The 13,164-nt window shown below is 36.4% G+C and overlaps 1 protein-coding gene across 1 annotated transcript in view; it reads right to left on the bottom strand.

Moving 5' to 3' along the window:
* Window positions 1-5,249: 5,249 nt before the first annotated feature.
* LOC149138848 (nucleophosmin) overlaps window positions 5,250-13,164 on the bottom strand; it is an 84,502-nt gene continuing 76,587 nt past the window's right edge. Inside the window, exon 7 of the mRNA XM_089446664.1 lies at window positions 5,250-5,933. Coding sequence (XP_089302790.1) covers window positions 5,715-5,933 — 219 coding nt within the window. The 3' untranslated portion in view covers window positions 5,250-5,714. The remainder of the gene's footprint in view (window positions 5,934-13,164) is intronic.

Here is a 13,164-nt window from a genome sequence, read left to right on the forward strand (position 1 = left end):
ACATCATTGTTCAACCATATGTATCTCAACTACACAAAGATACAATCAAGTGCAAGCATGAGAGATCCTACTTGACATTGTGGAGATTAATTTTTGTGGCAAATCTAATCAGATGGCTAAATATTTTTTAACAATTTTTAACGCTACTCTGGACCAAATCGAGTATATTTAAATCTCTAGCAAATACAAGAAAGCATTCTTGATGCCCTGCATCTATCTCACCCACTCCCAATTCTTCCACCAAATTGTTTAGAAGTTCCACACCAAAACCTTCGTTGAGAAGCATATTCACTGGAATAGCCAACATTTTGAACTCTAAGGCAATAGAGGGTGCAATTACACTAGAATCACATGTCTGCACATCGCTTCTGACATGATCTAGTTCTAGAAGTATATCATCAACAACATTTGTTAATACCTTTTTCCTAGGAAGAAGGCATGAAATACAACTTGATTGACCGAAAATGGGGTTTGGAAAAGACTCTATTGATATTAATAGAATTATGCTAGAAAGTGGTAGCCATCTGCTCATGATAGCTTGAAGAACAACCTTGGTGTCCTTATGTTGCAAATCTCGAGGGATTGCCAAATTCATGGATTTGATTACTTTCTTCTGCATGTCATGCCCTTCATTGCCTTCAAGAGCGGATTAATACACTTGCCACAAAGGTTCAAGTATAAATTCCATAGACATAGGCTTTACATTGCAATCTACATCCTTCTTCCCCGCAATCATCTTGGTCTTTACTTATTAACCATATTAATATAGTCATCATTCTTGATAGGAATAACATCCAAATTCTTCAAAAGCAGTGATTGTATTTAAAACATCTTGCAAACTAAAAAGATAATTCAGATGCATAAGCATTTTTGATTATCTCGCTATCAATAGAAAAATGCTAAGTTTGACAATGCAACAAGCTTACTTGTTCCTCAACTCTTAATGCCTCAGCATTCCTTGATGTTGTCATAGCTTTATATATTTTCATATTTGCAACCTGAAATAGGTATTGAGCTCTTTGATGTTTTACTGTAGTAATTTCCCTTGTAGCACATGCAGCTTCCATACTTGCTTCAACATTTGCATGAAAGTAAAGACCTACAATATCATAAGAACCTTCACTACCTAAAGTTAATCCATGAAATCATTGCTACATTTCTGTGCACATTCCAAATCCCCAATTTCTCGCACAAGGATTCCCGATGAAACATTTCCCGTTGTGTTGACCTCTAAATGTCTTCTCTCTAAGAAATTTTCCACTTTGCTTTATGCGCTTGGATGGAGATGTCTGAAATTCTCAGATCAATGTCTTTCTTTTATGTTTCCTCTTTCCCTACCAATAAGAGTATATTAATGTCAAAACTTTTACTGGTGCCAATTCAGAACAATGTTCAATTGCATCATCTACAATCAAATCACTCTAGCGTTCTTCCATCGTGGCAAGATTGCATTGTAGTGTTGAGGTTCCTTAATTCAGACTTGGATCCTGAACATACAAAGTTAATTCATGATTTTTTTTGTCTTTGGCTCTACTTGTTTTCTTCCCCAAACTTTGGTGGAAATTTTTGTGTCTAGTAGGAAAATTTTCTTTTTTCACTTGCTAAAGAGGCATATCATGTTGCTTCTGCAATCACGTGCTATGTGTCCATGATTGTGACATTTGTAGCATTATGTATTTTACTTGAACAATGGAGCAAATTAATCATAACTTCTATTGCACCCAGTTGGTCCTTGCAAATTGATTTATGTAAGACCGATAAAGACTTATTTTGCTATAATCACTATTGGTGTATGCCCTACAATCCAAAGAATTTGGTTTGATACCTGAATGAGAAGACTTCCTTTGATGGTTTCCTAAAATTGCTTTTCCTTGGACAAGGTTCAACCCTTGGATGATTCTCATTGTTACTTGCATAGAGAGAAGATTCCTTGAGGACATCTGCATAACTTCTTGAAGAGGTAGCACTTGTAACATTCTTCTAGCTTTCATTGTGATTTGGCTTTTGAAAGGCAATGACTTTGGTTTCAGGTTTCTCTTCAACTTTAACCTTTGGGGATTTGGGGCTTGCATATTTTTTGCATGGAGATTTACTTGTATAACCAAGTCCCCTTTTGTCAAATGATGGTCTCTGACAGCGAAGAATGTCATACACTGATTGAGAACTCTTCAGATTCTTGCATAGTTTGTCAACTTCATTTCTCAATGATACAATTTCTTCTTCAATCTCATCACGATCTTTCTGTTTTCTTCATCAACTGGATCTTCATTACTTTTTCATTCTCTTTGTTTCTTCTAGCTAAGTATTAGGGAGATGACTTATTCATGTCTCCTTTGTTGTTGACCTTGCTTCAAGCTTGTTATAATCCTTAGGTCTCTCCTTAAGATGGTTTGTTAGAATTTCTTCTCTTTTCTGCGTCCTCTACTTGTTGTCTTAGGACAACTTCTTCCTTTGTACCATCAAGGTCATGATTCTTCTCTTCAAGTTATTTATTTTCTTTTCTCAGTCTCTTTATTTCTTTTAGAGCAGCCACAAGCTCTGCTTCAAGGTCTATTTCAGCCTCTACTTTGTAGCATTCTTTGTAGTCTTCCATGTTTTTGGTGTTTTCAATTTTTCCTTCATCTATCTTCTTTGACTCTTCATCATTTTTGTGTTCTTATTCCACATACTCTTGTTCTGGCTCAGCAGTGACAGGGACAGATTCCTTTGCATAAAGCTTTTGTAGTTTTTCCCAAAGACTTTTGGCTGAAGAACATTGACCCACCTTGAATTTTATAGAATCCGATCGACTAAGAAATTCTAACAAGCCATCTTAAGAAACTCCAATACCTTATGTTCAACAGACTCAATTCACCTCTGAAATGGTCACACGCTAGATTATTTATATGTGTTTTCAGCATCATTATTAGGGAGCCGAGCTGTGCATTTGTTTTCAATATTTGTTCTAATAAAAGGGCTGAGCTTAGGAGAGGTGCCAAATTTGTCATGCCGAACAACAAACATGTCCATCTCTGCATGTCTGTCTCTGATTCAACTCTAACCACAAAGCAGTTTTTATTAGTAGAGTTTTCAAATTGGGTGAGATATTAAATCTTCAGTGGTGCCATTTTTGGTAATGGACTGAGCTGGGAAATCCTGGATGCAGGGTTTGAGAGAGTTCAAGCAAGCAGAGCAATGATTGTATGATAAAATATTTGTATCTTCCTGCTTTCGCCTCAATGTCATGTACGATAGAGAAATGACAGGTTGAAGTCTTTGTACTGAGAAAATTCATATAGGATTGGGTCAATTACATTCTATTGAGTGAATCAATTCAAGCATCTTTTTGGAAAACCATTGGCATTATTGAGTAGTGCATGCAATGTTGTCCAATGAGTGAGATGACACTAAAAGTTATAAGGTGCCAAAAGGTCTATTGCTAAATCATGGAATCTGAAATCAACCAAGAACAGGTTACATCTAGAGCCTTGGGTCTAAAGCTAGTGCCTCTTACATCTCACTATCATTTGGAATCTCTATAGATAGGCAATCTGACAACCTCTCAACCATCTGATTTTGACCATGGCTGGCCCTTGCTTTAACATCCATGACAACATCTCAACAATTTCCAGGTCCATGGCAGCTCAAAAGGTTGAGCATTGCACTGTTTCCAAGCGGGTTTTGAAGTATATACATAAACTTTGGAGTAACAACTTGTATGGACAAGGGAAGGATTTCCAGTTCACAGGGTACAGAAATTCCAATTGAGCATGTACCATTGATGACAACTATTACAACTTTTATGTTAGGACTCTCGGTACAAGGGATGCTTCTTCGGTTTAGTAAAAAGCAGCAAGCAATGGCACTTTCATCTTTCTGAACTAAATGACAAGGCATCAATTAATACGTGAGACACTGGTTGCATACAATATTAGCTGATTTGCATATAGAACAAACTAGTATAATTCTGTTTTATCATGATAACCAAATATACTTTGTTCTGATAACCAAAGTGTGTCGAAGTTCGCAAGAAATGCAATGTTTTACGAGCAGACAAATCATGTGGAGGCTCATTGTCATTAACTAAATCACATGTTTTTAGTTATTAGTTATGTAGTATTGGTCACCAAAAGATTGTCTCTCAGGAGACATTACCTTTGTATCTCTTTTCTTACATTGAGTATATGTATTATCTCTCTTCTCTATGTAATTCTGCGTACCTGTGAATGTCCATATTTTATTATGGATGTAACTCGTTTAAATTTAGAAACAACTAAAATCACTGTCAACTAAAGAATCAAACAGAGCATAAGTAGACAGAAGCATAATGGATTGTCGAATGGCCTCCTCAAAAAAATATCAGTAGTCCTAAGCTACATTTTTCCTACTCGCAGAGGTTCTCACAATACCTTAAGTTAATAGCCTCTTTCTAATGGGGCTCCCTTTCTATGAGTTATTAGTAGTAAAAGAAATTCTCTGAGCTGTGGTTTATTCATTAATTTCTCACATAACTGGGAATGGTGACTAAGAAATCTCCATTCAAATAGGCATGGCATTGTTGTGTACCCAACATCAATAGGTGGAAGTCACCCAATCGTGAAAAAACCATAGCAGACTTTGAACCCTTGAAACCCCCTTATTGAAGTCTACACATCATACATGAAATGTTTGAGAGCCAAATCATACATAAAAATCCTGTAATACACTTTATATGAACATAAAAGGCATCGTTAACCTTTATCTTTAAGATACTCGATTAAACCAAACAAGTGTTTTCACGAAGAGTGATGAATCTAGACCTATGGTGACCAAAGGCTATGTTAAGCCATTCATGCTATTTATCTAATAATCATAATAAGTTATATATTTTTGACTGGTTGGGTTCTATGCAAAGACCCTATACTCCAATTGTCATAGTCGAAAACTCTGAATTTTAAACACAATTATAGAAAGGACAAATTTATCACAATGGAAGTCAATATCATATACTTTGGATTTATGAGACAAAAAAATGTCAAAATGACGTTATTGCGATACATTCTAGAACATTTTTATAAATAGGTCCTTTAGGACTGAGATCAACTAGTAACAATTTCCAACACTAACAAACAGAAGTACTCCAGTAACAAAAGAATCGATTCGTTTGTCCCATCACAGAAATATTAGGATGTGATGCTCCCATAAGTTGCATTTCAATTTTCATAATTTCACCATTGAAAATCAATAGTTATCCAGGGACATGATAAGCTTTAACATAAGACTCGGCCATCTAATGCAGATAGTCTCATCTTCAGAAACTTTTAATTGGCATCTTGCTGCTTGATAAAAATCCACGATCAAAACCACTTGTCATATCTCAAGGGGAATATAAAAAGATACAAGAGATGAAGAACCAATCTGGCCAGTCTCTCTAGAATAGTATTGGATACATAGAGATCAATGGATTGAATCCTAGATTAAAAATTAGTTGATGCTAATAATTAGTCTATTCATATCCCACTGAGTTGTGCCCCACTAAGAAATTGTGTAAAAAGGCTTCAACCCTTCACTATCTGTCTCTATAAGTGCCTTCCAAGCCAGAAAAATTTATTGCCATTCTCCTTTTCTGTTTTAACCGGAATACCCACAAATGGAAAAAGAGGAGGGAAAAACAATCTACTAAACATTGGATAACAACTAGTCTAAGTTCAATCTTTTTGTCCAGATAAAACACTAAATATTTCATGGTCAAAAAGTTACAAGTCAACCTTTTCGGATTTTGAAGGCTTGGAACCAGACTTCCTTCCTTTATACCACTTCCTTATTTTGTTAGATATTCCATTAAGACTCCGCTTTGCACCAATAACTGCATGTTGAGTTTGATCTTTTATATGAGCAAATGAGGATTGGACTCTGTTAATTAAACTTTTCTTCCAATCACTTTCTACAGACACCACAGGCTTTTTAATGTTTCTCTGCACAGGAAATTTTATACTGATTAGTAATGAGAAAAATAACGCAGCATAACTATAGACTGTCCAGTAGCAAAAAGTTGCCAGCATATTATGCTTCAGAAGCACTTGGCAAACATATGCCAAGCATTAAATCCTCAGTAACTCACTAACATCCAAAACTAGCAATCAAATTTCCCATGAATATTGTACACACACACAAAAAAAAATATGCTATATCTAACAGTCCAGGGCTCTGCTCTTCACAGCAAGATAAAAATATTTTTCATACAACTTGTCAAAGTGCCTGCTTTGTAATCATAGTAATGCAAAGATTCCAACTGTCTGCACTTTGAACAACAATAATCCCTAATGAACAAAAGACCTACGTATTAATATTTGCTGTACTCATTAGCTGTTGAAAATTCCATTGATCAATCTGAGGGAGTGAACCATTCTGGGAAAAATCCCATATGATTTTAACAACTTATACACTAAGTTTGCAGTTTCTATGGGAAATTTAAGTTCTCAATCAAAGAATGAATTTGGCAATTCAACAATTCACGTCTAGAATGTTAACCAAAATATTAAACCACCATCATGTCAGCATGGGTCTTTATGTTAGAAGTTCAAAACAAATTTAGCTTTGCATGCAATAAGGGTCACCAGCAAATGAGTTTACTCTGTTATGCTGCTTTCTGATATATACGTTGTAGAAAAAAATTCCAGTAACTTACAAATTTCAATAATTAAGGGGCTGTAATATTGTAAACTGCAAACTAAGTCCAAGTTTAAGATATACAGTTCCAGTGGGCAATTCACGTCTAGAATGTTAACCAAAATATTAAACCACCATCATGTCAGCATGGGTATTTATGTTAGAAGTTTAAAACACATTTAGCTTTGCATGCAATAAGGGTCACCAGCAAATGAGTTTAAGCTGTTATGCAGATTTCTGATATATACGTTGTAGAAAAAAATTCCAGTAACTTACAAATTTCAATAAATATATATCTCGGCTTCTGACAACAAAACAAACTTGATATTAAAACCCAAAAAAAAAATATCCCATCACCACCCCAATAAGCCTTATTAGCATGCTCTCAATTGTTGTCGATCATCTGATCTGACATTCATTGCCCACTAGAACTGTATATCATAAACTTGGACTTAGTTTGCAGTTTACAATATTACAGCCACTTAATATATATGTTCTGTGTCGATGCCAAATACACTGTTGACCTAGACTAAAATATTCTCTGATGGTTTTATGTAAGAACATTCTGTAGTCATCTCTCTGGTTGATGTTCATAATATTCTAAAACATGGCTATAGCTGTCCATAGCTTTCAAGTCTATTCCATAGAATCCATGTATGCTAAGCTCTGACACCAAATACTTGGAAGATATGTCAAATATATTCACAGTCAATATTAATAATGCAAGTTGGTTGTTCCATCAGCAAATATAGAGTATTTTGGTCTTATAGAAACATTAGGGATAACATGTAGCTCAATAGAAAATTGAATCAAAACAACACCGTAAGACTAGGGCATATGATAGCTGGCCTCCTAGTTAAACTGTTGTTCCATGAAGAAGAAAGCTTCACTCCCCAAATGCCGGGGAGAAGTAGGGATCCAGAAACTGGATCTTCCAAGTGAAGCCTAATGACTAAGCCATTTTGGAGGAAGATTCAAGAAAAATACTTGACTATGGAGCAAAATTTTAGAGCTATGTACACGGACAATGCTCTAATATCAATTCTTCTTTCTAAGGCTCTTCACCCTAGAGGCTTTTGTTTATGGAATTTGACAATAAAAGAACAAAACTTGTTTGCAGAAAATGCCTTCTGGGTCAGTGGCAATGCCAAAACAGCAAGATTTTTGGATAATCAGTGGCAGGGTCATCAGGCTCTATCCAAAATTCCAAGTCTGGATAGGATATCTAGTCAGCTCATAGAAAAAGGATGAATTGGAGAAGAAACTTACTGAAATATAATTCAAATCAACAGCCAGTTTTAAGAAATTGGTGAGGTTTCAAGGAAAAGCCAGGACCATTATCTGGTAAATCAACCCAACAGAAATAAAGATCCTTCAGGAAGCTCTTAACCAAAGGAAAGTTCTTCATATGCCAAGCTTGAATAAACTGTGCTGGACTGACAAAGACATCCAAGCATTGCTCAGGGGCTACCAGCGTAGAAAAAGGTTCCTTTTGGACCAGATTTTGGAAAAAAGGGATTTGATCAGAGATAGCACATTTATTGGATTGCAAATTGCAATCAAAAACAGAATTCTAACCCAGTCAATCTTCAAGAAACATGGAATCACAGGTCCCTCCAGATGCAATGGTTGTGAACAGAATAAGAAAGATGCTACTCACCTCATTCTGGACTGTGAAATCGCAAAGTCTCTGTGGCAGCTTTGGGAAAATGACCTATCATGTTCCAAGCCTGAGTGCAATTCAGTGATGGAACTTGGAAGTCCTCCAAAACCAGAAGTCTACTCCCTCTAACATAAGTTTCTAAAATTCATGTGCATCATCAGTCTATTTATCTTCTGGAATGTATGGATTGAAAGGAACTTTAGGATCATTGAAAACAATATTCTCAACCCTCTTAAAATCTGGAAGAAAACGAGGCTGATTAGGCTGAGACTTTAAGAGGACAAAGTGATTTCCCAAGAAGATGGACAGGTTAAGGAGCCACAGGGAAAACGTCTATTGGAGCTATGCAATCAAGGATAGCTGACAGGTCCCCAGGAGAAAAATGGAAACTTCCTTGGAAGAAATCTACAGCCTGAACTTTGATGCAGCTGCAAAAGGAAATCTAGAAAAGGTTGCCATTGAAGAGGTATAAGAGACAGTAATGTACAATGGGTGTGTAATTGCTAGCTACATGGAGCTATTGGAATTGATTCGAAAGTTTTAACTGGAGGGATTAAGACTTTACTCAAGTTGAATTTGAGAAAGGTTGATAGAAGCTTATCTGGTCGGCCATAGGAGGTGGCACTTACACTCCCAATTTGGTCGGAATCTGGTATCCACGCCTAAATCTTTGAATTTGCCAATTCCAAAATCAGAACCATTTCCTGTGATTCATTTCTAGAAGAGGTGGAATTGTTTCCGGCAGATGGAAACAATTCCTGAAAGCTAGCAACCATTTTCATCTGCTGGAAACAATTCCTGTCCAAACAAGAAAACAAAAAGAATGCATGACTTCTATTCTGGCATGGGCTTCCTTGAGGGTAGGATACTTTTGGAAGGAAATAGAGGGCTGGCACATGATTTGCTTACAAACCCTAAAAGCTCATTAAATTTTGATATAACTTCCTTGCTTATAAAGTTTATCTTTTCTTTCCTTGATCTGCTCCTATTTTGGGAATTTTGCAGTCCACCTTGGATTGAGTATCCACATTTTTTATTTCTCAAGTTTGTCAAATTTTTATTCTTTGAATCTTCTACTTCAATGTTTTTGTTCACATTGACCTGTATCTTTTGGATTGGCATGAACAATAAATACCCAGCAATTTTCCCCTGCATGCTGCTCCAAAGTTCTGCAAGACAGCTGCTTATACAATAACACTCCAAGAGTTTCTGTCAAGTACATTATCTGTCCCAATGTACTGATCTGGTGGCTTCTATATAGCTCTTAATATTATATAAATTGAGTTTGTGGCAATTATGTAATCTATGTTGTTTGCTTCATCGGTATTCAATTTATTGAGTAATCAGTGTTTACCTACTTCATTTCCTAGTTTCCATTAGATCAATTTTGCACATTAGTTTACTTCCTTCTGTTTTCTTATTTTCTTATGCTGACACACTAGAACATGTTGATAGCCTTCACTTCCTCTAATTCCAGAATAATGCTGGCAATATTTCCTTTAGCAATAATTCCTAATCATAAAACAAAGTTGTCTCAAGCTCTCTCTTTGTTAAATTTAGTCCACATTCTTAATCCAAACAGTGCAGGGACAGGACAGCCAGTTAGTGGGAACAAATTGATGACGGAAAAGCAGCAGAACTCCCACACAGTCCTGCGGATTGGCCACAGCAGAACTGGATCCTCATCGCATGGTATGCCATTCAACAGGTCCAATTATATTAGCGGCACAGCTTCATATTTTTACTGAAGTTCTACTCTTACTCTCCAAGTCTCTCCCTCTCACAATCTTCTTCAAGTCTCTCCAACTCTCTCTCTCTCAAGTTCGAATTCTTCTTTCACAATGCTCTAGTAGTAAGGTGAGATGATATGAGAGACACATATATAGGAGGTGCAACGAATTCATGTCATAAAGGAGGGGCAATACGCATGCCTTGAGGAAGAGCAACATATGCCATTTTGGGGAGTGTAACTCATGCCGTTAAGGAGAGAAATGCATGCCTTCGTAACTTATGCCATTAAGAGAGGTACGCATACCTTAGTTAAGGATATTGTAGCATATGCATTAAATAAAGCGTAAGAGGAATCTTTTATGACATGCCTTTAATGAGTGTAAAAGGAATACTGCCTTTAATGAGTGTTGTAATGCATCATTAAGAGAGAGAGAGAGAGAGAGAGTTACGTAGTGCCATGTGGGTCATCAAAGAGAGAGGTGCAAAGAGATTGAGGTGATGAAGGTAAGGTGAATTGTAATTCCTTTTAATAATAATATCATAATATCATAAAGGATAATAATAATAATATTGATGATTAAGTCAAGATTGAACTATTAGGATTGATTAATGACAAGTAATTTTCCTTCAACTATACTTGATTACCAATTGATGCAAGGTGATTTACTATTTTTGGAAAGTCATACTTGAGATGCTAGACATAACTTTCTAGTTTTAGAAAGTCACTCAAGAATTGTCAGAAATGAGATTTTATTTAAAGAAATCCATCCTTAAGCTGCCAATTTTCAACACTATGATGCTATCATAAAGAATGGAACATGGAAGCTAGTGGACCCTCCATTTGGAACCAAACCAATTGGCTACAAGTGAGTCTACAAGTATAAAACAGATGGCTCACTTGACAAGCACAAAGCAAGACTCATGGCAAAAGGATTTGCACAAAAAGAAAGTGTCGATTATGAAGAGACCTTTGCCCCCACAGCAAAATGGGTCATCAATTGGACTCTCTTTGCCTTGGCAGCCCAGAATGGATGGAAGTCCATCAAATGGATGTGAAGATTACTTTCTTGAATGGAGACTTGAAAGAAAATGTCTTCATTTTTCAACCAAAAGACTTTGTTATGAAGGGACAAGAACATGAAGTATGCAAACTCATCAAACCATTATATGGCCTAAAACAAGCACCGAGAGAATTATGAAAAATTGAATAAGCATCTTCTGAAATTAAATTTCAAACACTTTAATCTTGATGATGCGGCTTTATTTGTCAAAAAAGTTGGAAAAATTGTTGTCTATCTTGTACTATATGTAGATGATCTATTGATAAAAGGGAACAATAAAAACTATATTACAACCATAAAGAAAGAGTTGAAGAAAAGATTTGAGATGACGGATTTGGGACACCTTCACTTCTACTTGGGCATTGAAGTGACCCAACGTCCAAGTTATATATTCCTCTCTCAAAAGATGTCAATTGGAGAATTGTTGAACAAGTATGGCATGACTAAATGCAATCTAAAGAAGGAACTAAATTTGAGGATGCAACTAAGTATAGGCAGCTTGTGGGAAGTCTTATCTACCTCACCACTACAAGACCAGGCATTTCATTTGTTGTTGAAATCCTTTCCAAGTTTATGCAAAAGCCTCGTAAAGGACATTGGTCTGCTGCAAAAAGAATTCTAAAATACTTGAAAGGAACTCAGTACTTTGGAATCAAATATTCAGACTTTGTTGGAGATAAGGAAAATGGAGTGTCTACTTCAGGCTATGTATGAGTCTTGGGTCAGGAATTGTCTCCTGGAGGTCATGCAAACAATTAGTTCCAGCAAATTCCACAACAAAAGTAAAATATGTGGAAGCTACAAAAGCAACCAAGAAGATTGTGTGGCTCAGGAGAACTCTTTAAGACTTGCAGGAGAAACGATTTAACTCTACTCCCCATTTGATTGACAATACTTCTGCAATTAAGTTGGCTAAGAATCCCAAATTCCATGATCAAACTAAACATATCAACGCAAACTATCATTTGATTTAATGTCATGTAGAGGCCAAGACTATTCATCTACAACATTGTTCCACAAATGAGCAAATTGCAGACATCTTCACCAAATCTCTTGGAAGGGAAAAGTTTGAAAGATTCACAATGATGCCTGGACTCACAAACAACCCTTCAAATTAAGGGGGGGATGTTGAACACCTAATCCTCAAGGTTTGGGTGAGAAATTTGTAAATATATAAATTAGGGAGAAAGGAAGAGTTAGAATAGGAAGAGACCTTGGAATATGAATCCTAAATGTCAAAGCTCACACCTCCTCTTATTATATAATCATGTTTACATTAATGCAAATGCACATTTCAGAGTCATTCCTTAGCCTGACACTACTAGTAGAGTCTAGACTCTATAAGGGATCAAACTGCCTCGATATTGTTTTGCAGCTATGCCACTAGGTTCTAGCTGACTTTCCAGAAGGGTAGTAGAGAGCATAGTTAATGCAATAGTATAAGAATATTATATGCATATATAAAATATAATAGGGGTTAGTCATGGCTCAAAATTATCTCATCCATGATCAGCTCACAATACGATACCCGCTCCATGATTAGGCTCACAATCATCCATGGCGCATACAATACCTGCGGCGAAACCTGTAGTACTCAAAGAGACCTTTCCAAAAAGGTATCGTACGCGCCAAACAAAGATAACATGACCAAGTTATGACCCCAGGAAGTTGGCTGCCCAACTAACCCCAATGGGGCCCACAAACTCTTGGTGTTACATCTCTTGGGGTTAGGGCTTTGGTTGTTTAGGGTTTTCTCATGTTTTCCAATAATAAATAGGCCCTTGAGCCTCATTGTAACATAGTTCAAAGGCATGTAGCCACCACATCTCTTCTCAGAGATAAGCTACCATCGCCCGAGCTATCTTATTTCCATTATGTTTGTAAGCATAGTTCAGTGTTCTTCTATTAATGAAATGAAGTGTTTTTATGTTGCATCTCTGTGTTTATGATTATATAAGTTGTCGTGTTCCTGTTTAAGTTCGGAGTGGTATCAGAGCGGTCTGCTCTTTCTCTGTTTTTCTTTGCATGTCCCCAACGAGGTCAGGGTATAAGGAGTTAGAGCTTGATCTGGTTGAACCATTG

The sequence above is a fragment of the Pinus tabuliformis genome, chromosome X (genome assembly GCF_031772625.1).
Source record: "Pinus tabuliformis cultivar Carrire ecotype Pingquan chromosome X, CPIR1, whole genome shotgun sequence".
Lineage (NCBI taxonomy): Eukaryota > Viridiplantae > Streptophyta > Pinopsida > Pinales > Pinaceae > Pinus > Pinus tabuliformis.